Source organism: Sturnira hondurensis, unplaced genomic scaffold, assembly GCF_014824575.4.
Source record: "Sturnira hondurensis isolate 20B ecotype Veracruz unplaced genomic scaffold, ASM1482457v3 Scaffold0001812, whole genome shotgun sequence".
Classification (NCBI taxonomy): Eukaryota; Metazoa; Chordata; class Mammalia; order Chiroptera; family Phyllostomidae; genus Sturnira; species Sturnira hondurensis.
The window spans coordinates 858,186-884,884 of NW_028074443.1; the positions used below are offsets into that span (position 1 = coordinate 858,186).

A 26,699-nucleotide genomic window follows, 5' to 3' on the forward strand; every position below is an offset into this window, starting at 1 on the left:
CAACATTAAATTGTAATAGAAATTCAGAAATACACTTAAATAAATTTTTATTTTACTACTCATAGCAACATCTACATACTACTGAAAAATAGCAGCTATGAATATAAAATAAAACTGATTCAATGTAAAAGCATTTCACAGCTTATATAAAGCTTCTTGGATCCCTTGCAATAACTACAAAAATATCTCCAAAAATATTTGGGAAACTACCAGAATAGAATATGAAAAGATAAAGCTGAGCATCCCTAAATAGAAGCTATGTCTTATTCATCTAAAACAGATATCAACACTTGGGAACCACTTAAGCAGAATGGTCAGGGAAGTCTTTCTTAGGAGATGACATTTGATGCTGAAACTTAAAAAAATAGAAAGAACTAGACGCACAGAACTGGAGGAAGAGAATTTGGAAGACAGGGGGGCACAGCCTATGAAAGGCCCCAAACAGAGGACAGCATGTTCTGCTTGCTGTGGGTCCAGTGGGATGCATGACTTAGAGAGCAGAGCTGAGTGCTGCAAGGCAGATTCTTAGTGTTTATCAGAGTGTGGATTCAAACAAAGTACAGGAGAAGTGCAGAAGTTTTAAGCAAGGTAGTGCCATCATGCAGCGACATCGAGAAAAATCACTTTTGCTGCTACATGGGTAGTGGATGGGAATGGGGAGAAAGAGAAAATGAAAGACAACTAAAGAGACTCGTGCAGTCGTCCAAGTAAAAGATGATAGTCTGAAGCAAAGGTGAAGACAGCGAAGACAGAAGAAATGGAAGAATGTGAGAACATCTGGAATTAACAAGATTTGATGATGGGTTTAATACTTAGAGTAAGAGAAACTGGGCAGCCAGGACTTAGTCCCAGTTTTCTGGCTTGTGTTACTAGGTAGCTGCTAATCCTTCTGAGATATGGAAGTTTGTGAATGAGGAAATTAGTGGAGTGGGGAAAAAACACATGAATTATACTTGACAGTTTGCTAATAAATTGTTCACACAACTTATTACTTGGGAAACAAGAGAGTAAAGAGGAAAAACTATGGGAATTTAAGTGTAATACTTTTTTTCAGGTTAAAAGCATCCTAATAGATCTGTAAGATTTCTATTAACTTGGATGTACCAGCCTCTTAATGAAAACCCTCTTTCCACTGATAGCCGATGTTACGGTGGGGACTTGTGTTTTGACAACTGCTAGTCCTCAGCTCTGAAACAGTGTTCCAGAATGGGAGTGGCAAGAGACTACTTATTAACGGGTCATAACAATATCCACCCACCCTGTGACTTCATTTCTGCTTTAATGGAAGGAAGGGTAAGTGGGTGGATATTGCTCTAGGGTTGTCTGCCTTAAAAATGCGAAACTGAATTATTATTCTAAACCTAGCATATGCTGGAAAAATTAGAGACATTAACATTTTCTACATTATTATGAAATTTTTCAATATAGATCAAAATTGAAAAAATATATAGTAAACAGTTGTATATACACCACCGCCCAGATCCTATCAGTAATATTTTTAAAAAGTTGCTTTATACTGTATCTTTCCATTTATCCATCTTTTTATTCAGCTATTACTTCATCTTAATTTTTGGTGCATTTCAAAGTAAATTATGAACAGTACACTTCCCACCATGCAAACTTCAGCATGTATATCATTAAACAAAGCTAATATTTGTTTAGCTTTTTCACATGATAAAAAGATTACATATATAATGCACAATTCTTCAGTATACAGTACTGAATTTCAACAAATTATATAGCTGTGTAACCCAGACCCACCAAAACTAAAGATTACCATTATCCAATAAATATTTTCCTAAGTCCTTCCCACTCAATCTTGACTTCCACCTCACAAGAAGCAACCACTATTCTGATATTTTTTTTGCATTCTATAATTTTTTAAAGATTTTATTTATTTATATTTAGAGGGGAAGGGAAAGAGAGAAGCAGAGAAATATTAATGTATGGTTGCCTCTCATGAATCCCCCACTGGGAACTGGCCTGCAACCCAGGCATGTGCCCTGACTGGGAATCAAACCGAGATCCTGTGGTTTGCAGGCCCGCACTCAATCCACTGAGCTACACCAGCCAGGGCCATTCTAGAATTTAATAGAAATAAATTCAGTCATAGCTGCTGTGGCTCAGGGGGATTGAGCACCAACCTGTGCACTGAAAGTTGGCTGGCTTGCTTCCCAGTGAAGGCACATGCCTGGGTTGCAGGCTAGGTCCCCAGCTGGGGGCGTGTCAGAGGCAACAGATCTATGTCTCTCTCACTAACATTTCTTTCTTTCTCTTCCTCCATTCTTTCCCTTCTAAATAAATAAATAAATAATCAACCTTAAAAATGAAAGAAATTAATACAGTATATATTCTTATGTCTGTTTTTTAACTCAATATGTTTTTGAAATGATCCATGTTTTTGTGTATAACAGTATTTCATTCCTTTTTACTGATGAATAGTATTCCATTGTATGGCTCTACCATGGTTTGTTTACCCATTCTCTCACTGATAGATACTTGAACTATTCCAGTTTCTACTTTTATGAATAAAAATGCTATGAACTTTCTTAAAGAAGTCTGTCTGTGGAAATACATTTTTATTCTCTTGGGTAAAATACCCACTATTGAAACTGCAGGGTCAAAATGTAGGTGTATGTTTAGATTTACAAGTAATTTCCAGAACTTTTCCAAAATTACTTGTACCATTTTATATCCCAACCAGTAGAGTTGATGTTGCTCCACAATTTTACCAACATTTGGTTTATCCATTTTTAAGATTCTAGATATCTCAGTGAGTGTATAATGATATTTAGTTGTGGTTTTAATTTGAATTTAACCCGATGACTAATGATGTGGATCACTTTTGTTGTGTTTATTACCATTCCTATAATTCATTTCTAAGAAATATCTGCCCAGTCTACGGCCATACCACCCTGAACATGCCCGATTTCATCTGAAATATCTGCCTAAATATTTTGCGTATTTAATTGGATTGTTTGTGTTCTTATTACTGAGTTGTAAGAGCACTTCACACATCTTTGATGTCAGTCCTTTGTCAGATATGTGCCTTGCAAATATTTTTCCTAGTCTGTGACTATTATTTTCTTAATGGAGCCTGCTAATAATGAGAAGCTTTAAATTTCCAGGAGTCTAATTTATCTTTTTTTTCTTTTGTGGTTATTGCTTTCCTGTGACACAAGCAGCCTTTGTTTACCACTGAATCAAAAAGATTCCTCCATGTTTCCCTCCAAAGGCCCTATAGTTTGAGTTATAGGATCACAGGTATATGCTTCATTTTTTATTTATTTGGGGTTGTAGAGTAAGACAAAAATCAAGGTTCTTTTCTTTAAATATGGATATCCAGTTATTTAGTACCATTTGTTGAAAAAACTTTCCCTTCCCCAAGCAAGCGATCACCTTCCAATTATATATTGATTACTTTGAATTGTACTCCTTTAAAATAGCATTTTTGAAAAAAACTGTAAAACAAGCACTTTTAATGTTGTGTTATCAATGTAAAACCCACCTCATCTTCTCCAGCAAAAGCTGGTCCTAACAGAGCAGTTGATTCTGGTACAAGTTGTTCTTTCCTTCTCAGAGACAAAGGCTTTTACTACACAGAAGAAGACAGCAAATTCACACAGTCGGATGACTCCGAGACCCAGGGCCTGATGCGTTAGCTTTGATTCACGTGGCACTTCCCTTAGCGCTGCCCACTAGCTGTGGTTTGGGGCTCACTGCCTACTACTCTCTGACAGACACTCTGCCCTTTGAAATACGTATTCCCAGAAAAGTCCAGGCTTTTCTCACTTCCAGAAATCTGCAGGTTACATTATCGGTGCCCAAAATATCCCTTATCCTGAGGTCTGAGGAACTGTTCCTATCAGAGGAAGCTTTTCTGGACCTCCTCATAAATGTTAAATACTTCCCCCTAGATTCTCCCATGGCACATGGGTCCTAAATGTATTATATCACTTACCCATATTCCTCTAATTATTCACCCTCTATTTGTCCCTCCTCCCCATCCTGCACCCTGAACATGAGCTTCTGGAAAACGTAAATCTAAGTCTACCATTCTTTGCAACCCAGGAACTTAAAACAATAAACGCAATGACAGATTTGTTGGATGAAAGAATTCAAATTTTCTGATGTAATTTAAATTTTAAATTTCTTTTACCTTATTCATAGGTTTATTTATATTTATATTTACAAGATCTTACATCCTGATCATTCACTTTGGAAACTTTATCCATCTTTCTATTAAATAGCATGGAGAAAAACAACTCCCATGAAAGAACAAACATTTGTAATTTTACATAGTGTCTATTCTAAAGCTTTCTTATATACAAAGATTGAAATAATGATTGTAGTTGGACATGTGAGGAACACCTTCTCAAAGAAGTATATTGTGTATAGCCTATTGGTTTTCAAATTAGGGTTTTTTTTTAGCATGCTATTTAAGATTCTAAAAAGAAAGCAAACTGGTACGTAGATGAAGTCCCAACTCTGTTATCTATGAGCTGTGTGAAAGTATCAGTGAGGATAGGCTGGGTTTTGCTGCAGTAATAGTGATCTCAAAATCACAGTGGTCTCACTCACATTATGAGACTCATTGTGAGTCAGCCACAACCCTATTTCACATTGCCATCACTCTGGAATCAATCCAGTGGAGCAGCCTGTGTTTGCAATACTGTCAATCATTGAGATGAAGGCAAAAGACACATGGCAAACCATACATTGCCCTAAGTATTGAAGCTTCTTCCTGGGAATGTCAACGACACTACTAATGGCCTCTCCTGAGATCCTCAGAGCAGAAATGCATAAACTTCACTGAAGAGGGAATTTGGAATACAGTGTTTGGCAACAGTAATCAATCTACCAAATAAATCATCTTGGAGAAAACATATATTCTATCTGTATCACAGTTGCTCATTTATAAAATCATAACACAATGATGATAGTAACTATTTTATAGGGTTTATGGATTAATGGAAATGGTAATATAAAATAGCACAGTACCTAGCATGTAATTATTGCTCAATAAATATTTGCTTAAAACTTTTTAAAAAAGGAACCTCAAACTCTCCATCAAATAAATCATAAAATAATAGGGCTACATATATCTGAGGTTTCAGGTGGGTGTGTGGTTAGAAGAGCTAGAGACGATTGGGACAGCTTGATTTTGAACACAGGCCTGGAGTCTCGGTTCTTTCTTACGTAGAGTCTGTTGGGCTGGTGTATGTTAAAATAACCCCCTCACTCACGTGTCCAATGTCTGGGCTAGGATAACTCTAACTTCTGGGGGCTGCTCACCATTTCTCTCTAGCCACACATGGTAGAATCAAAGTAACCTTACAACTTATATGGCAGCTGGCTTCTCCCAGAAAAAAAGAATTACAAGTGTAAGTATTCCAAAAGGCCCAAAAAGAAGATGCAAAGTTTTTTGATATAGCCTCAGAGGTCCAAAACATTACTCTAAAATTCAGTGTACTTTACTAGACAAGCATAACACTAAGATCAGCAGTATTCTTATCTCTATATTAAAATAAATGAGCTAAACAACTACTATGGAAAGATATTATAATGGGTATGTAGTAGTCTGTGTATTTTGCATTCCCCTAATAGCTAATGAAATTGAATATTTTCTCATGTGCTATTTGCCATCCATATATCTTCTTCAGTAAAGCATCTGTTTAGATTGTTGACCCTTTTTCAAAATTATGTTGATTCTTTTCTTATTATTTTAAGATTTGGGATGTTTTAAAATATATTTCCTAAATATAAGACCTTTGTCAAATATGTAATTTATAATTATTTTCCCAGTCTATAGTTATCTATTACTATCTTTAAAGGACTTTTATAGAATAAAGAATTTTTAAAAGATTGATGAAGTCTAATTTTCCAAGATTTCTTTTCATTTTATGGGTCATGCTTTTGGTGTCATAGCAACAAAACTTTAATTAACTGAAGGTCACAACAATTTTCTTCTAGATTTTCTTTTAAAAGATTTTAAATTCTACATTTTAAAGACACATCTATACATAATTTGGACTAAATTTTATATGGTGTAAGGCAAAGGTCACAAGGGTATTTTTCATTGGTTTACTTTTTTGGCAAATGGATTCCAAATTGTTTCAATACCATTTAATGAAAAGACTATTCTTTTTCCATTGAATTGCTTTTGCACCTTTGTAAAGAATAAATTGACCATGTTGGGCATATTTTTGGACTCTCTTCTATGCCATCAATCTATGTATCTATCCCTTTCCAATATTACAGCATCTTCATTAGTGTGGTTAATATTATATTGTCCTAATAGCTTTATAATACATTTTAAAATCAGATATTCTTCTTTTACACTATTGTTTTGCTCACTCTAGTTCTTTTCATGTAAATGTTAAAATTCACTTACCTAAATGTGCAAAAAATAATGTTGGTATTTGGATTTTTATTGTGTTAAATCTATACATCAATATGGGAAGAATTGGTATCTTAACTATACTGATTATTTCAATCCATGATATGGGTTAAGTCTCTCGATTTATTTTACATGGTCTTGTTTAGCCCAGCTGGTGTGGCTCAGTGAATTGAGTGCCAGCCTGTGAAAGAATAAAATGGTATTGTTTGTTTTAAATCCAAGTTCTATAGATTTTGGCATACAGACTTTGCATATTTTGTTGTCATTATACTTAGATAATTTCCTATTTGGAGCTATCATAAAAGATACTTTTAATTAAAATGGTTAATTATTCATTGATAATATATAGAAGTAGGATGGATGTTTGTATGTTGAAATTATATAATAAGAATTTATTAAACTCAACTTTTAGTTCCAGGAGCTTTATTGGGGATTCTTTGGAATTTTCTACATAGATCATCATATCTGAAAACAGGGGCAATATTGATTTTCTTTCCAATGTAGATTATGTTTAATTTTATTTTTCTTTCCCCAATGCACTGACTAAAACTTCTAAATAAAATGCTAAACAGGCATGGGGAGAGTAGCCACCTGCCTTGTTCAAAATCATAGTGAAAAATAATTTTGTCTTCCATCATTAAGTATGATGTTAACTAAAGTTTTTTTTTAATAGGTGCCTTTCTTCAGTTTAAGTAAGTTCCCTTCTTTTCCTGGTTTCTTTAGAGCTTTTTTCATAAATACCTGTTAAAGTTACAAACACGTGATTTATCTTTTTTTGCCTATTAATATGGCGTATTACATTAATTGTTTTTCAAGTCTTCAAATAAACTTACATTCCAGAGAAAATATCACTTGGTCATTATATATTATTTTACATGTGGCTAGATTTGAGTTGCTAACATTTTGCTAATGGTTTTTGTGGCTATCTTCATGAGGTAAATTGGTGTCTCATTTTCTTTCCTTATATATCTTCTGGCATCAAGGTAATATTGCCCTCATAAAATGAGTGTGAAAGTATTCTCTCTTATTTAATTTATTGGAAAATATTGTGTAGAATCGATGGTATTCCTTCTTCAAAAGTTTGGTAGAATTCACCCATGAAACCATTTAAGACTGGAGATACCTTTTCTGGAAAAATTGAACTACGAACTCAATCTCTCTAGTAGTCATAGGCCTATTATCTACTTCTTCTTTGGTGGCTTTCAAAGAATTGATCCACTTCACCTGTGGGTTAAATGTCTGTGCATAGAGTCGTTCTTGGCATTTCCTTAAGAACATTTTAATGTCTGTAATGATGTATCCTTTTTCTCTGTTAACAGGGATGATTTTTGTTTTTTCTTCTTTTTACTTGATCACTCCACCTAGAGGATTAACAATTTTATTGATCTTTTTAAGGAAGAGCTTTTAATTTCATTAATTTGTTTCTTTATTTTTTCTAGATTTCTATTTATTTCTGACCTTACCTTTATTATTATGACCTTACAAAGTCAATTCTTTCTGATTCCTTTCAGTTAATATTGTTCTCTAATTTCTAATTTCTTAAGGCAGAAACTTAAATTGTTGATCTGAGAATTTCTTCTTTTCTAATATAAGCATTTAATGATATAAATCTCCTTCAGAGCACTGATACAGTTTCATCCATGAGTTTTCATATACTGCATTTATAATTTAGTTCAGGGAAAAATTATTTTCTAAATTCCCTGAGGCTTCATCTTTCATCTCATGATTATTCATATGAATATTTATATTTGTGGATTTTCCAAATAGTGTTCTGTAATTAATAATTCAAGTTTTTTGAAAATTCAATTTTTTTGTTTTGTTAAGGTTTGTTTTATGATGTTTGTTTAAGGTGTGTTTAAGGATATGCTCTATCTTGATGATTGATGAATATACCAAAGATATGGACATTATACTGTTGTTAGATGGAGTGTCCTACATATACTAAGTGGACCTAACTGGCCAATAATGTTGTTCAGTTCTTTATGCTAACTAACTTACTGTTAACTTGTTTCTTCAAATACTAAGAGGGAAGTACTAAAGTCTTCATGGCCATATTGTGGATTTGTCTATTTCTTCAATTCTATCTGTTTTGCCTCATATATTTTAAAGTTCTTATTTAAGAACATAAACATTGAGGACTTCCGGTCAATATGGAGACATAGGTAAACACAACTCACCTCCTTGCAAAACCACAGGAAAATTACAACTAAACTATAAAACAACCATCACTCAGAACCATCCAAAAAATGGAGCTGTATGGAAGTCCAACAACTACTAAGGTATTAAATCAACCACATTCATCCAGACTGGTAGGAGGGATGGAGGGACAAAGACATGGAGACCTGGAGATGTGGAATGGGCTGGTCCCAAAACCCATGTGTGGTGGATATAAAATGAAGGGATATCTCAAGAGTGAGGGATCCCAGCCCCACACCATACCACCCAGCCCAGGGCTCTAGTTCCAGGAAGATAAGTCCCCATAACTTCTGGCTGTAAAAACCAGTGGGGTTTGGGTTGATAGAAGAAACTACAGGATTCTCAGACCTCTCCTCTTAAAGGGCCTTGCATCACTTATGGACTTAACTCAGACACATTCCCTCTGGGCTCCAGCACTGGGGCAGCAGCATGAAGGGCACCAGTGGCATATAAGGAGGAGCTAATGTGTCTGGCATCAGGGCGAGTGCTGGGGGACAGTTCCTTTCCAGACAGAACTGCAGACAGTGGCCATTGTACCTTTTTTTTCTGAGCTCTCCCTGACACAGAGACACAGTGCTGAGGCACCAGATCTGAACCTCCTTCCACCTGGCTCACATGGTAAACCCCACCCTGATAATTTCATAAGGCTTCATGCCATCCCATTATGGGCCCATGAAAGCTGGTAACAGTGGTCTTCCCATATGAATGGCTGGGTTAGGTGCAGGCTTCAGATTTTAATAAATCCCCTCAAATAAGCAGCAGCTGAGCCCAGTCCCCATACCCCTCCCTGAATGGCTCCAGGCCCAACACAATAAGCAGCCATCTGCAGATTGCATTATAGCTTATGCCAACAGGCCCCAGACAGAACAAAGTGGAGGTTGACCTTGGGATGCACCACCCAGGAAACCCCAGAGCCTGCATACTCAGGGTATAGTTACAGATCATGTCAAAACACCACACAACCACCTTCACAAGGCATGGAGGGAGGTGGTTGCTGGCCAGGGGTTATAGCCTGTCCTACCAGCTGTCTAGCCTGGGTAAATCTGTCCCACTGACCTGCTGACAGCAATGAAGACTCATTCACAAGAGGAGGGTATACTCAATCCACAGGAAGGGTGCACTGTGAGTACACAGCTTGGAAGGTAAGGAGGGCTATGCCACTGGACACTACAGGACACCTAGTACATTAGGTCATGCTACTGAGACATAGAGTCAGAGCACCTCTACCTAATAGAAACAAACACAGAGATACTGCCAAAATGAGGAGACAAAGAAACATGACCCAAATGACTCCAGAAAAATATCTAAACAAAATGTATATATGCAATCTGATGCAGAGTTCAACACACTGGTTATAAGGATGCTCAAGGAACTCAGCAGGTACTTCAACAGCATAAAAAAGATGCAGACAGAAATAAAGGATATACTAATTGAAAAAAAGAACAATCTATGGGGAATCAACAATGGAGTGGATGAAGCCAAGAATCAAATCAATGATTTAAAATGTAAGGAAGAAAAGACATTCGGTACAGCGAGAAGTAAAAAGAACCCCCAAAATTGAGGGTAGAGTAAGAAGCCTCTAGGACAACTTTAGACATTCCAACATTCGCATCATAGGGGTGCCAGAAGGAAAAGAAAAAGAGAAAGAAATTGGAAACCTATTTGAAAAAATAAAAGAAAACTTCCCTAATTTGGTGAAGGAAATAGACATACACGTCCTGGAAGCAGAGAAAGTTCCAAACAAGATGGATGCAAAAAGGCCCACTGCAAGACACATCATAATCAAAGGTTAAAGATAAAGAGAGAATCTTAAAAGTAGCGATAGAAAAGAAGTTAGTTACCTACAGGGTAATTCCCCTAAGACTGTCAACTGATTTCTGAAAAGAAGCTTTGGAGCCTAGAAGGGATTGACCAGAAGTATTCAAAGTGATGAGCAGTGAGGACCTACAGCTTAAATTGCTCTACCCAGCAAAGCTATCATTTAGAATCAAAGGGCAGATAAAATGCCTTAAGACAAAATAAGCAGTCTCTAGATCTGTGTAAAGCATGAAGAAGGTACTTAGATGCTGAATTTGTATTTTTATTGAGTCGCTTAATATATCTTGGCATTTATGCTTCCTAAAATATTAAAGGGCACAAAAATCCCCGCTATAATTACCATGCTAGGAGGATAAAATAAGATGGTGACTGTCAGAACTGTTATTGTGAAGTAACAATTGTCGAATCTTTAACTATTTTGTATATCAAAGATCAGGGGCAAAGTTATATATTCTTGCCCCATATAAAGGTGATTTTTCTGCTCTTTCTAGGCCCTTATAGGATGTTACTGTCCCATATTTACTTTCAAAGAGATGGAAAATGAAAAAACTAACAAGAATACAGAATTTCTGGAAAAAAACCTATGATTGGCTGACCTTTCTTCTTTCAACCGAGTGCCGCTATTTTCCTAACTATAAACTAAGAACAAGACTTCCCCTATCCATATAACTGATCTGTCCTACAAACTTCAGCAAACACAAGAACAAAGATGCTGAATATGTAGAAGAGCAAGAAAGTGATGCTGGGTGAGAAGGACACATAGCTTTCTAAATTATAGCAGATCTGCAAGGAGCTAGAACCATGTAAGTAGAGGGAAGGGACCTGATCACAGGTCATCTTGAGTGGAGGAATTTTGTTTAAAGGGGGAGAAAGCACTCAATAATGACGAAGAGCACAGACTCTGAACTCAGACCAAAGAGCGTTCATCTTGAGATAAAACATCTCTTAGGTTTGTGGCCCCAGGAAAACTGCTAAATTAGCTAAGCCATGCAATGTTACATGCCATGTTACAATGTTACAATAAGAGAACCTACCTTCTAGAGCTGGGAAACTGGGAGGATATGATGAAATACAAAGTAAGTAGTCAATAAATGCTAGTTAGCATTATTAAAAGGAAACACTGTAAAGTCTAGTTTAATCAGCAGGAGGACAGCACTAATTTCTAGCCTCTGAATATAAAAACAGAAAAGAGAGAGAGAAGGGAGGGAGGGAGGAAGAGGGAGAGGAAGAGGAAGAAGGAGAGGAATAAGAGGAGGAGACAAAGAAGGAGAGGGGAGAAGGAGAGGAAGACAGGAAAGGGGAAGGAGGAAGGTAGGTGGCAGAAGAGAAGGAAAATGAAGGATGAGGACAAGGGGGACTAGGGAAACGAAGAGATGAGACAAGAGAGCAGCAGGGACAGGCAAAGGAGAAATGAGATACAAATGACAGAATGAGGAAGAAAAGCGACAGGGAAAGTTGATAAGAACAGTGGTAAAAGGAAACAGGGGAAATTCTTAAAGTTAACACTTATAATTTGAAAATTTCATGTATTATTTCTCTTATTGAAATAGGAGCCCAACAAACTAAAATATAATTCTGAATGAAATTGGAAACAAATGTTAATGGAAAACTCATTGGAAAGCTTCCCTGGGGAGAGAAGTTTATGGGAAGAAAGAGCCTGGGTGTTGGCCGTGCAAGAATTGATTAAAATAGTGAAATATGACTTCATTTAATTCCTTTTTGTGTCTTCTTTTGTCATATTTCTATAGCTATATAAAAATGCTTGTTTAAATAATGTACATTACAAGCCTTCCTAGTCAAATATGGTTTGAACTTTATACACTATTTTAAACAAAGTACACTTATCTAAGAAGGAATGGTACCATAGTACAAAGCGAAGATATTTTATTACACCAGGAAATTTAAGTTCTACAAAACAGAGGCTACATTCCAGCAAACTAGCAAATCTTTCTTTATAATCCCTATTCACACACAATATGGAATGAGGTAATGCCAGGTTATATATCAACTAAACCATCCTTTCAATGAACCTGACTCAAATGTCTGAAAAAATCTGTCTGAAATTGACAGCATGTTGAAGAAATGATTACACTCTGTGGTTTATTTGTTATAGATTACTACAGTTCTCATACAGGAACCAAAAATAATTCAATTTAAGTTATATTAGGCTTAGAAAATGAATATTAATAAATGAGGACAGTTCATTGAATTAGGACCGAATGCAATTTTGTGAGTTGAGAAATTCTTCACACAGACTGATATTTACACATTTATTGACCAGAGACTTGTGCAAACTTTTAATGTGTAAGACAGGTACATGCAGGGCTGGCCAGAAGAAAAGCTGCGTAGTACCTGCTGTTATAGTTGATGACTCATCATCTCTCAGCCGGCTCTACCTCCCACAGGGCCATAGGTACTCACATCCAGGGACTCCTGTAACTCTCCCTACCCTCTAGTTTGGGCTTTGATCCTCTTCCATAATATTACCTTGTATCTCAATCCCTCCTACCCAACTATTTGTCACCCAGCATGACATAACACAAATAAGGCTGAAAGGTTCCTGAACATTCATGGATTTAATTCCTTTCCAGTTACTTAAAATTGAAAAGTATTTTTTTAAAAGGAAAAAGTTCCGTGGTAGTGCTGTGGGGAAGATCATCTTGCTGGATCATTTATTAAAAGTATAGAGAACTCATTATTTTATGTTGTGTGGAATCTGCCTTGGCCTCTTTAAGTCCATATTGTGTCAGGCAACAACCCTGCCCAGTTTCTAGAGTTACCCTTTGCTCCCTACTTGAAGGAGTTATTCCAAAATCATATACTGTGCCAGAGTAGGCAGCCTCCTTCCACGTGGGAGAGGCAGAACACAAATTTTCCATGAGGTTGCTAGAGAACAATGGTATTACTGGCACTGTATAGCATTAGGGTTTTCATAGTTACATTAGTAAAGGCTATTTAGAAAAGTCCTTGTACTTAAGGTACAGAGTTATTAGGTAAATTATATTTGTACTTATTAAAACACCCAGAATTCCCCTTCAAATATATTTCTCTAAATTTCTTTATTTGGGGTTAAAGAAAACCCACCTGTTATAAAAGGTATATATAAACATTTAAGAATAAAATGGAAAGCACTAAAAATATATTTCCTGAGCAATGTTCTGAGTTCTTTTCATAATTAAAGCTAATAAAAAGAGAAGCACAAAGATTAAACCCTCCCATAATCTCACCAGAATCAAAGTGATAGCTTCTTCACTCTTCTATATACATATGCACAAATATATATGTATATATTTAATATGAATTTAGGTATTATATACATCCATGTATATGTGTATGAACATGTTCATATGTATATGAACATGTATATATATATATATATCTGAACATGTTGCTGACACCAGCATTATTTTAGCCTTTATAAAAAAATTTAATAACATATTGATAATTTCTCATGCTCTTAAGTATTTTTCTATCATTTTCTTTTCATTGTTTGGAGAGTCATTCAAGGTAGAGCTATACATACTTTATTTAACTAATTCCTTATTGCCAAATATTTATATAGCTACTCTTGCTTGCTTGGTTGTTTTTCTTTTGGATTTGTATTGAACATATTTATAAATAAGTCTCTCTACATATTGCTGATTACCTTTTTAGAGATATGAAATCCTAGAAAATAAATTGCTGAATCTCATGCTATGCTGACCTTAAAATTTGACCCTCTAAAAACGTTCCCAATTTACATGTTCACCAGCATTATATTTAATTCACACCAGATATAGTCACAACTCAGGGACTTTTAAATTTTAGGTAAGTTGGTAAGGAAACAAGAAAATAAATAAATGCTTTGCTTTCTGTCTTGTTTTTCTTGCAAAGGAGTTGTAACAACCTACTTACAAGTAATCAAAACTGTCCTGTCAGAATCCCATTACTCCCCTAAACCATCTCTAGCACAAAACTGAGAGAGAGAATAAGAATGAGTGGTATTTCTGCTCCAAATTTCTATATAGCTGTCAAATGAGATTGGTTGCTATTATAGCAACAGCAACCATGCCTGCCTGCATGAAACTGTTAGGTTTTTACCTGTCAGGAGAGCTCTGTCACTCTCTCTCCCACACTTGTTCTCTTTCCTCCCTCCCTCTCTCTGTTTCTTTCTGAGACCATAGCTCGTGCTGTGACAGGCACCACAGATATTTACAATCTCATCATTTTAATTGACCACCTAAGAATCAGCATTGACCCACAAAACTCAATCCAGATATGAAGTGGTTTCGGTAGAGCATAATAAAGTTTAAATAGACTTTAGCAGTGTTCTTAAAACAAACGTTGAAGTGTTTGACCTATTGAAGTAGAGTCTAAGATTATAAACCAAAGGTTACTATGGAATGGAGCGTGAGCTATCACAACAATTAACACATGGATTGAGTATGGGAAGATGAAAAGAAAGAGGTAAAGCAGTTGCACTCTTACCACCTTTTATCTTCTGCAGTGGCAGGGTGACTTTGCCATGCTGTTGGCATTTTCCACATCAGACTGGCAAGGAGAAATTTCCCTGGTCAAAAGGTCTTACACCCTTCTGTCTAGCCCTGATTATTGCACAAACTTTCATACACCACCCGTTTATGACTGGTTTTCTCCCACAACTCTTTCATTTCTTTTAGGGCCATCACTTTGTAAACCAAAAGCTTAATTCCCACATCTAAACAGACCTGGGTTCCACCAAGTGCTATGTGTAGTCTCAAATACCGGCCCTGTGCTAGAGGAGGAAGTGATAATACACAGGGAAGCAGAGGTGGAGCATGGGAACAGCCTTGCAGAATACCATAATGTCCCTAAATAATTCATTATAAATAGATCCTCCGTGAATGCACTTATTTTTAAACCTATTTCAATGTTTATCACTACCTCACTTAGAATATGAATTCCCCCCAAACATCAGAAGCAGTGACTTCGTGCTAGCTTCTTAAAAATACACGTTCAGCAGTAGAACATCTTAACAGTTCTGGAGGAGGACTAATTAATGCCCATCAGTAAGCCATGGAAACGACATGAGTTTGAGAGTAAGCTGTAACTTGGGACAAATCCCAGCTTTGTTACTCAAGGAGGCCAATGAACACTGGGCTAGTAGTTTTACCTCCTGGAACTTCACATTCATCTTAGGAGAGCAGGGTTAATTTGTTTATTAATTAATGTGTTTCTCTGGCTTGTTGTGAGGATTAAATGACACAAAACATGCAAAGAGTCTATCAAAAAATAGTGTTTGATATATAACAGCTCTGCCTGTAGCCAGCACTTTTTCAGTTCCACCGACTTTATCATTGTACTTTGTGCTGCTCCAATTTAAAAGTGTTTTTCTCCTTCAAAAAATCTTCTCACTGATTCATCAAATGAGTAAAATAACCAGTAACTATCTGCCTTAATATTTTGAGGACACAATTACAATATTTATCTTTTATATAAGGTGCATACACTCAAAATGTCTCATTATGGTGACAAAAATATTTGCATTGACTCATACCTACTTCTGAAAGAAAATGACATCTATATGCTCTTCCTCTCTTCCCTTTTCTCTCTTCTTTCTCCCTCCCCACCTCCCTCTCTCTCTCTCCTCGTCTCTCCTCCCTGCCCCACATAGCAAGGCTATTTAATAGCTTAAAAAGGCCAAATTTTACCTGTAATGGTCCTAACTCATAAAACTAAGATCTGAAATTCTAATATGGGGAGTTTTTGAATTTTAACTCCTAAATAATGCTAACTTATTCACGTGTGTCTTTACATAGAATCTTTGTGATGTTTTTAAAATTAAAAACGTGCATATAAACTTTTATTCCTTATTTTCTTATTCTCAAGACTACTGAAAGGCACTTTTACCTTTTCTCTCACAACTATAGCACCAAGGATAATGAGAGTCTAGAAGCTCAACTATGGAGAAGAACTGAGATATTCAGAAGACATTGCCAGAAATGGGCATTGAGCATGACGCCATGACACTGAAGTGGGAGTTCTGTGGCATGTGCCACGTTTACAGGTCAAAACCTTTGTGGAAGATCACAGGTCTCTCTCATCTTCTTAGACACCATCCTCTCCATGAGTGTTCATGGTTTTTCTCCACCCTCACTGAGCATCTAGTTCTAATGAATGCTTAGCTTCCAGGTTGTATAATATAAATATTTCAAATTAAATCTGTCAAGTTTTTTTCAAATCAAATTCATAAAACTCTCTCTAAGCTAGGACATGGAAATAGGATATTTCTTTAGGCCTTTTATGTTTATTTTCATATTTATACTATCTATTGTTAGAACTCACCTCATATTCAATCTTAGAAATAGTCAAGGTGTTTGGTAAAAGACATCAAGGTGGGTTACATGAATTATGTCCATGACCATCCCACTGGATTGCAGGATGAGAATGTTTCTGTGATCAAAGATTTCTAGCCCATAAAAGCATACTTTTTAAAAAAGAAAGCCTACAGCTGTTTTTATCTAATCATAGGTGATTATGAATAAAGGGTAAACTAGCCTGTCATTTTTAATATATTTTTCCTGATTAGGAATAAAAGCCTGTTATCTATTTCTTCCCTGTGGTTTTAAGCCTTCAGGTCTGCCTCCATAGCTTGAAATCAACCACAGTGGAATATTTACACCATGAAAACTGTCAAAAGCTACAAAACAGTTATTTTTCATATTTTCAGAGAGATAGTTGTAAATATGCCTTTGAAATACAACCCATAAGCCTATTCTATAAGCCAGACTGGAATGGCAACAGAAGAACAAACCCAGGGTAGCTTCATTGAAGAGGTCTCTTTTCTGGGCCCTGCTTTGCACGTTGTGGCAGGACTTTCTAGCTCAGCAAAACAGGTAAAAACAAATAAAGGATTCGATTAAACGATGAAGGCAGAGAGATTTGACAGGGATTGTGAAGAGGGGATAAGGCTGACTTAGATGCTGGTGACCTACTTTTGGTATTGTCTAGGAAATCTCCCAGGGAGCTCTGATAATAAACATTAATTAGATTCCAATTGGAGTACTGTTTAAAGGATCTGTGCTCCTTAAAAGAGACATTTCTGATAGACGATAGACGATAGATAGATAGATAGATAGATGTAGTGATGATGGATGGCATACACATGTACAAGTTATTCAAGTGGGTAATAAACTAGATGATTTTATGCTGTAAAACAGACCCAGCTACAAATTATAGGTGCATGAAATCACTTTATAAATAGGCAGGGTGAAGTCTTTGTAGTTTTAGCAGATGTATTCATATAATTCTACAATGTATGGATAGGATCTTTAGTTTTGCTATGACATCTTCCTTGTTAAGTATGTCATCAGCTAAACAAAAATGTTTATAGAAAACAGCACCTCTACACATTTAAAACAAAGATCTAAAAAAGCTGATACCCATAAATAGTTACTTCTCAAAATTCTTAACAGTAATATGAGGCTGTAAGCTGCCTGATATTACCCTGCACCGTGGGCAATGGAGTCTCAGGTTAGAGAACGTGCCCTAGTCCTTGAACCTGGTGCCAGCAAGAACTGGAAATTCTGCAAACTTTCACTCTGTGGCTGAGAGAAGATGGCAGGTCTTTTTTCTTTTAACCACAATGCCAGCAGATTAAGGAGTGGCTCTACTCACATTACACAACGTCTTGCTGAGTCTACCTTTGCTCTAGGTCTCACACCCGGAAGTGCTTTAAGTGTGGGAGGTATGAAGCATGAGCCACATCACTCTGTTTTGGGACAGAGATATTCTTTTAAAACCTATCATTTGAGTCCAACAGTGTTCTTATTAAATTAGCCATAGCTATTTTTTAAATAAATGATAAATAAGAATCTCCCTTTCCTTCTCTATAAACACAATGCGACTGGGAAAGAAACTCAGTTTCTTAAAATTCTCCATAGTTAATACCCATTCCTAGATTCCTTAGTCTAAATAGAAAAAAAAAAGGCAAACCCAGTTTATACATTAGGTGGTCAGAAAAGGAAGCATATGTAAGGTAGTCTGGGTCTAAATAGATACAAACACACACACACACATACCACAAACACAAATATAACTACTTTCATCATTTTATTTTTTCAATGTATCAGCCTTGGAGAAATACCCTGAGCTTAGGTTGTTGCTGGCAGATGCTCTTAATTAAAGAAATAAGAGGTGGTTGGAGATGGACAAAAAGACTAAAGCAGGAAAGGAGTGCTTCTAAGACGGAGGGTCCTGCAAAATAGAAAATGGTTGCTGTGAGGAGTCTTTCCTCATTTCTTTCTCAGTTCTCTCTCTGCACACTCTTCATCTCACGGGTGACCCCTCTCCCTCTGATCCTAACTCTCCACCCTGGACCAAGTTGTTGTCAAGTCATGCCCCAAGTCAAGATGTACAGAATTAACATACCAGGCTAACAGCAGTGGGTTAAACCCCTCACACATTTTTTAAAGTCATAGAAGAATCTTAAAAGGAAACAAAAAGTGCTCTCAAGACTTGAAGGTTAAAAGATCCTTACTTTTTAACATTTTGGATAAGGCATGTCCTGAGATGAGCCCACATAAAGTCGTAATAACAGAGTTAACACAATCGATTAGAGGCCTGATAAGAGTTTTGTGATTCCAATATGTCTTGGAAGTTAGCATTCCAGCACTCAAAATATCTCCATTTTAAACTAAAATGTCATAAAGCATTAAACTGAAAAATTTTAAAAGTCTGAACATTTGTTTTATATTGTACCGGCACAAAGTATTACTTTCAATATAGCTCATATTTTTTATTTTGGAGGAGTTTGCAGACACTTAAAAAGCAAAAAAATAGTTTTCTATTTTGAGTGATCAGTATTAAATACTAATTTCACCATCTGTGACTCACAGTAAAGGACATACTCCTTTTTTGTAGATGAGATAGATCGTAATTTGAAAATAAAGATTTATTGCTGAGGTTCAAGGTACATATTGCCTTTATAAGCTACTCTACTCAGCCAGCTTTACACTAAAATTTGTAAGGGCTTTATAGTTAAAAAACAAACAAAAAAACCCTTCGTGACTGAGATGCAAGCCTTCCATAATTACGTGCCACAGTGCAATTCTTACCCACTGAGCTTTGGTTTTCCAAGTAAAAAGCATATAGTTTTATCAGTTAGTTGAGACTTAGTCTTGCTCTCTTTGATTCCATAAATGATCGTTCCAAGTTTAAAATGGGCCACTTAATTTACAACAATTTTCTTTCTTTCTTTTTTGAGTGAGAAAAAACATACAAATATTTGATATATTGACAAGAAAACTTCAACTCTCTCCCCGACATGAAATATTTCATTCAGAAGGCCTGTTTTCTATCCTTAGACTTTGTAGATGAGGTTATGCTAAAAACAAACTTTTGAGATGCATCTGCCTATGAACATACAAATGTCTACAAAACCTGAGTGATGTCTCTGGGAATGGAGGGTTGGAAGGACCAAGAACACAAATACTTATTTGTCCCAGAAACAGAGAGGACATATTTCAAAACATTCCAATGGAACCCCCAAATTAGGGTTTAGTCTGTAGAAAACAGTGTCCTCTATTTAAAGATTATTAGCACAAATTCAATGTTGAATCAAGCCTATGATCCATTATAGTTCATAACAACTCACTTGGTAGAACTAGTATCTCACATCAATAGATTGCATGCTTTTAACTGGTTGAAAAATATAGATAAGTTATCAAAGAGAAGTTTTAAACTACTCACACTTGATATTTTCCCTCCAAAATTAAAGTACAATATTTCAACGAGTTCCCCATTTTTAAATCCACTGCTTTCATCCATAGTCACATACATTATTCTGGCTATTCAGTTCTTCACTTCTGCTTCTAATAACACAGTGTTACACTTGGTAAAACCATTAATTTTGGTTGTACATTCTTGCTAGTCACTTTTGATTAGTATAAAATTATTAGGAAAGGATTCTAAAGCTAGATTTTTGTCGTAGGAATATGGGAGGTGGGGTGAGGAATGACACACTACATTTGAACTAATTTATCTCCTTCTAATATTTGTTCATTGTTGTAGGTGCCAGGCAATTCCGCCAGAAAAACTGAAAATCTAATACACGTATTAGAAACTCCCAACTAAAATAGGACTCTGAAACTACCACTAGTAGCAGGGGGTGGGGAAATTTGTTGCTCTTCTTGCCTATGATATACGGTACAGGGGTTGGCCCTGGTTTGGTCCACCTGCCAGCAGAGTTTAAAGTTTCGGAGACTCGCCAGAACACAACGACTGGGATCAAACAGCCTAAATGGCAAGACTGGTATTTCTGCTGCATGGAGAACGCCGGTAAGCTCCTGCTAAACTATCTGCTTTTTGTGCGTCCATGCACCCGACCATCCTCCTCCATCCCAGACCAGAGATTATTTCTAACGATACTTCGAAAGCTTGGAGATTTATGGCTGGAAAATGAAACGACGCTGGAGCATGGCCACATCATTATCGTGTCGCATGGTACCAGATGGGCAGTCAGTGAATGGCGCGGGGATGTGACGGACAGTTTTATAATGTGATTTTCCCCCCATAAAGCTAAAACAGACTTCATTTTCCTCTATTTTCTTTTGGTTTGTGGTACTTGCATGCTCTCCCTCTCTGCAAGACCAATTAACTCAACTTTGCAGTGGAGTAACCAAAAAGGATGAGTATGAATTGGTCTCTATAATCTCGGTGAGAGAGGAGTTACAGCGACCAGGGAACGGCGCCTGGGACCTGCGGAGTCCTGTGCAGACTGCAGGGCTGATACAGCAAAGGCGGTTATGGAGTGGATGGCGCACTAGATGAGCCGAGGATAGAGACTTGTGCAGCAGGAGGGGTCTGCTGGCCTCACGGCAGACTTGGAGGCCGCTGCTGCCTCTCATCTGCAACGTTTTACTACCATTATCATAGTTCTTGAAAAGTCATGGAAGACGGGGCGCTGCCAGACCTCAGAGACATCGAGCTGAAGCTGGGACGCAAAGTACCGGAGAGCCTAGTGCGCTCGCTCCGTGGGGAGGAGCTGGTTCCCCAGGAAAAAGACAGGGACCCCTGCGGGGGGAGCAGCGGCAGTGGCGGTGGCTGCAGTAGCGATAGCAGCAGCAGCAGCTTCCCTCCCTCCTTGTCGTCCTCCTCGTCATCTTCCCCAACCTCAAGCTCCCCACGAAGACGTAGCCACTCCACCGCCTTGGAGAGGCTGGAAACCAAGCTTCACCTCCTCAGGAAAGAGATGGTGAGTGAGGTGCGCCAGTGGTGGGAGTGTGAGCTCGGGTCATGCTGCAGCGATTGGATAATGGGGCCTGGGAGACAGGGTGGATTACGCTGCCAGGTGAAGGTGCTCGGAGTGTGGGAAATCAGGGGTAGAAGAGCATGCAGGGGCAGCAGAGAGTCTTGTTTACCCCGGACTTTGTCCCTTCACGGTTCGCTAAGATAGCAGAGCCTTCTGTGTTCTGTGTACTTTCTGATAGAGCGGACTGGGCACTCCCAGGCTCTGACCACTTAGGGTCTAGCCCACAGCCTCCTGGGCACCAGTCCCCTGAGGATTTGCAGTTTCTACACACATCTGGGGGCTGCTATGAGCCATTCACACTTTCAGTTGAAAAGGTTGCTCAAGCCTTGCACTTAATGCAAAAACACTTCCTGGTTTACCGAGAGGTGGTGGCGGGGTGCCTGCAGCCTGCCTTGCTCACTTTTCTTCCACCTCTATGGCCTCCGCCCTTTGGTGCAGCAGCTGTTCAAAGGCCAGAGCTGATTCTCCACAGCTGGTTCTGGAAAAACAACGACCCACTCTTCCTTGATGTTCTTACAAATAGCGTGTTGCACTGTTTTGATCCAAGAGAGCAGGTGATCCCCAGGCCCAGGGATTTGCTAATTACCACTTCCTGCCCTTCCCACTCAGCCCTCATTCTGCAATTGTTTTCTGTGCTGTTTGCAAATGTTAGCCTATGAAGGGGAGGATGGGACTCATAAGGAGTCAGAATATTACATCCTCCAGGTGTGCTTACATATAGTTACTTGCCATAAGCTCTTATGCAAGTCACTTCTCTGCGGACTTCAGTTCATTTGTACAATCAACTGGTGGGAGGGAATGATTCCTACCTGAATCTTTTGAAGAAAATGACTACAAATACACAAGTATTTTCTACTAGCTAAGAGAGGAGGAAAGTTGAAATAGGGGTCTTCTCAAAGCATGGTGAAAAGGATTTTTCTACCTAAATGATGCTGTGTACTGGAGCTTTGCATTAAAAAATAGTAAGGAGGTGTTTTCCATCCTCTCTGTAGTTGGAACACTCAGGAGGGAACAAATTTCACAGCATAAAGTAATTGGGCCCTGGCTGGTGTAGCTCAGTGGATTGAGCACAGGCCTGCGAACCAGAGGATCGTGGTTCAATTCCCAGTCAGGGCACATGCCTGGGTTGCAGGCCGGGTTCCTGCAGGCCAACTGCCAGCAGGGGACGTACAAAAGGCAACCATACATTGATGTTTCTCTCCCTCTCCCCTTCCCCTCTAAAAGTAAATAAATAAATAAAATCTTAAAAAAAAACACAGAAAGCACTACCCCACAATAGAAAAGATTGATTTTCCATAAAAGAAAAAATAAAGTAATTGTCAAACATATTAGTGCAAAGATCCAGTTTTCAAGATCATGTCCTATGTTAAGAATTTTCACCACACTATCCACATGAAGGCTCTAGCAGGGGTGTCCAACCCACAGGCCAGCTGCATGCAGTCCAGGATGGCTATGAATGCACCCGACCCAAAATCATGTTTACTTAAAACCTTTTTCTTTTTTGCTCATCAGTTTTCATTAGTGTTTGTGTATTTAATGTGTGGCCCAAGACAACTCTTCTTCCAGTGTGCCCCAGAGAGTCCAAAAGGTTGGACACTCCTGCTAGGGTATTATTCTAAAAACCTCTGTGATAGCTAGCGATATTGAGCATCTTTTCATGTGTCCCTGGATCCTCTGTGTGTCCTCCTTGGAAAAGTGTCTGTTCAAGTGCTTTGCCCATTTTTTAATTGGGTTGCTTGTCTTCTTAGAGTGGAGTCATGTAAGTTCTGTGTATATTTTGGAGATTAAACCCTTGTCTGAGGTATCATTGACAAATATGTTTTCCCATACAGTTGGTTCTCTTTTTAATACTGTTTTCCTTAACCATGCAGAAGCTTTTTATTTTGATGAGATCCCATTTGTTTATTCTTTCCTTTATGTCCCTTGCTCTAGGGGACATATCAGTAAAAATGTTGCTGCATGAAATACCTGAGATTGTCTTCCCTATGTTCTCCTCTAGGACTTTAATGGTGTCATGACTTATATTTAAATATTTTATCCACCTTGAATTTATTTTGTATATGGTATAAGTTGGTGCTCGAGTTTCATTTTTTTGCACATAGCTGTCTAGTTTGCCTAACACCGTTTGTTGAAGAGGCTGTTTTTACTCCATTTTATGTTGCTGCCCCTTTGTCAAATATTGATTGACTATAGAGAGTTGGGTTTATTTCTGGGCTTTCTGTTCTGTTCCACTGGTTCATGTGCCTGTTTTTATTCCAGTACCAGGCTGTTTTGATTACAGTGGCCTTTAAAACCACAATGAGATAGCACTTTACACTAGTCAGAATGGCTATCAAAAACAAACCAACAAACAACAAGTGTTGGAGAGGATGTGGAGAAAAGGGGATCCTAGTTCACTGTTGGTGGGATTGCAGACTGGTACAGCCACAATGGAAAACAGTACGGAATTTTCTCAGAAAACTAAAACTGGACCTGCCCTTTGAACCAGCAATTCCACTGCTAGGATTATATCCTAAGAACTCTGAAACACGAATCCAAAAGAATCTATGCACCCCAATGTTCAAAGCAGCAGGATTTATAATAGTCAAGTGCTGGAAACAACCTTGGTGCCCATCAGTAAATGAATGGATTAAAAAACTATGGTACATTTACACAATGGAATTCTATGCAGCAGAAAGAAAGAAGGAGCTCCTACCCTTTGCAACAGCATAAATGAAACTGGAAAGCATTATGCTGAGTGAAATAAGGCAGGCAGTGAAAGACAAATACCTTATGACCTCACCTTTAACAGGAATCTAAACAGCAAAACAAACAAGCAAGCAAAATATAACCAAAGACACTGAAATAGAGAACAGGCTGACAGTGACCAGAGGGAAGAAAGGAAGGAATTTCAGGAGAAAAGGGGAAGGGTTTACAGGAACAAGTATAAAGGACACATGGACAAAAACTAAGGGGGGTGGAAATGGGAGGGACATGGGGAGCAGTAGAGAGGTGGGCTGGGATGGAAGTAAAAGTCAGAAAACTGTACTTGAACAAGAATTTACATAAATTTTAAAAAAAGGAGAAGGGAAAGAAAACCTCACTGAAGATCTTTGAAGTCAGTCTATGGCTTTTACATCTCAAGTATTGGTTTTCTTCCTACTTGGAATGCCCAGATGTTTAAAAAATATATAGATGTGTGTGTGAAAATATATCTGTGTGTGTATATTCATACATCAATGTAATGCAAATGATTTTGTATGTTTCACTAGCCAGATACGTAGGTTATACATACCAATTATTCAGTATGTTTTTATTAAGCATTTATTATACCTGGTAATTAATGGGCTGATGAAAATACAACATGAAAAAGTCAAGGCTCCTGTTTATTTAGGGCTCTCAAATTTCTTGTGCTCATTTGCCATTTATTATTTGTAGTATATCAACTCAAGTGTGTTCTAGAACTCTGTAGGGTTAAAAAATCTGGTTATTATCAACTAAAGACACTACTGAAGAGGAAAATTTTCTTCTGATCTTCTTGGTTCGTTGGCTGGCCTAACAATCAAGTCTACATAAGACAGGAGAAAAACAAATGTAATTTCATATGTACGGTAGCCCCATTAGAATGTGAGACATGTGGGCAATGTAGGCAGTTGAGGCTTATTTGCCATCCTGAGAAAAGCAATGGGGAAGGGCTCATGGATGTGGACAACAGTGTGGTAATTGCTGAGGGGTGGGAGGTCTAAGGGGCCAGTGTGTAATGGAAAAAATACAATAAAGATTAAATAAAAAGAAAAGTAATCGAATAGGACTGAGGGCTTCAAAGGGGAGAGAGGTAATTCAAAGGACAGTAGGACGAGCAGATGTTTTGTGATTATGTGTTTGCCTACCTTATGATGAGATGTAATTCAGATAAAAGTTATGTCTGGAATAACTGTCTCTGAACCAGTCCTCCGATCTAAATTCTTTTGGGCAGTTAGGTAAAAATTTTTGTTGAGCCTGCTGGTCATAAGGTCAAAATAATCTACATTCCAAAGTGGCATATATAGGGGTCACGTATTCTGTTCCTCTTCAGCACTTTCTAGATATATCTATTTTTCTAAATGAAAATGTCTCATAGAGTTAATACAAATCTACTTCCCCCAACTAGACCTTGCTGTGTATAATGATGATGGTATATTAATAAATACATTTTAAAAAGCAAATAGAAACAGTAACAGCAGAGGCAGATTGCCAAATTGACTATTCTTTATATTTTCTATGTGAAGCATCAGTATCTGTGCACTTAGGAAACTCATGCCAGAACAGATGTTTCGTGTTCAACTTTGTACATCAGTAAAGATCTCCATTGAGCAAATGATAGCATTGGCTGTGAGAGTTTAGAGAAAAGGACTGACAATAGGGACATTCACTTGCCAGTGAGAGAGTTTCTCCTCATCTTAACATAACTCTGTGGGTGCTGAAAACCCCAGCTTCAGTATAACTGCAAAGCAACAGATCTGTTGTGATGTAGACTTGGCAGTTTTGTTATAAACACCACACAAACGCAGTTCTTGTTATCTCTCACTAGCGTCTCCATGTAAAAAGTCTCACAGTTGAGCTGTGACCTCTTAATCATGATTTTATGTTCTTGTGTACCCTCCACCATGAGCACTGGGTTAACCTTGGTGGTATTATGCATGACCCCATATTGCATGCTCATTGTTTCGAGTTGTTCAAAGATTTTTCTTGCGGATAGCCTAGAATTACCAGGCTTTGGTCTTGTCCTCAGATCTCCTTCCTAAGAAACACCTTAACCACGCACATGGCTTTCTAGATACTTCCAGAAATCAGCCTTCTTTCTTTTTCTATTAGAATGGATGCATATACCACTGACACAGTACAACATAGAATTGAAAAAGTAGTCTCAGCACTTAGGGATTTTTACATACACATGACTTTATCTTTGTCTCTCTTATCTCCTTTCATGCTTTTATGAATAATTTCTTTAACTCTTGTCTGCCAATGTTATAATCCATGCACTTAGAGGTCTGTGAA

At 37.6% G+C, this 26,699-nt stretch overlaps 1 protein-coding gene across 1 annotated transcript in view; it reads left to right on the forward strand.

Moving 5' to 3' along the window:
• Nucleotides 1–20,615: 20,615 nt before the first annotated feature.
• LURAP1L (leucine rich adaptor protein 1 like) overlaps nucleotides 20,616–26,699 on the forward strand; it is a 48,096-nt gene continuing 42,012 nt past the window's right edge. The window contains exon 1 of the mRNA XM_037031203.1: nucleotides 20,616–21,626. Within this exon, the coding sequence (XP_036887098.1) occupies nucleotides 21,321–21,626 (306 nt within the window). The 5' untranslated portion in view covers nucleotides 20,616–21,320. The remainder of the gene's footprint in view (nucleotides 21,627–26,699) is intronic.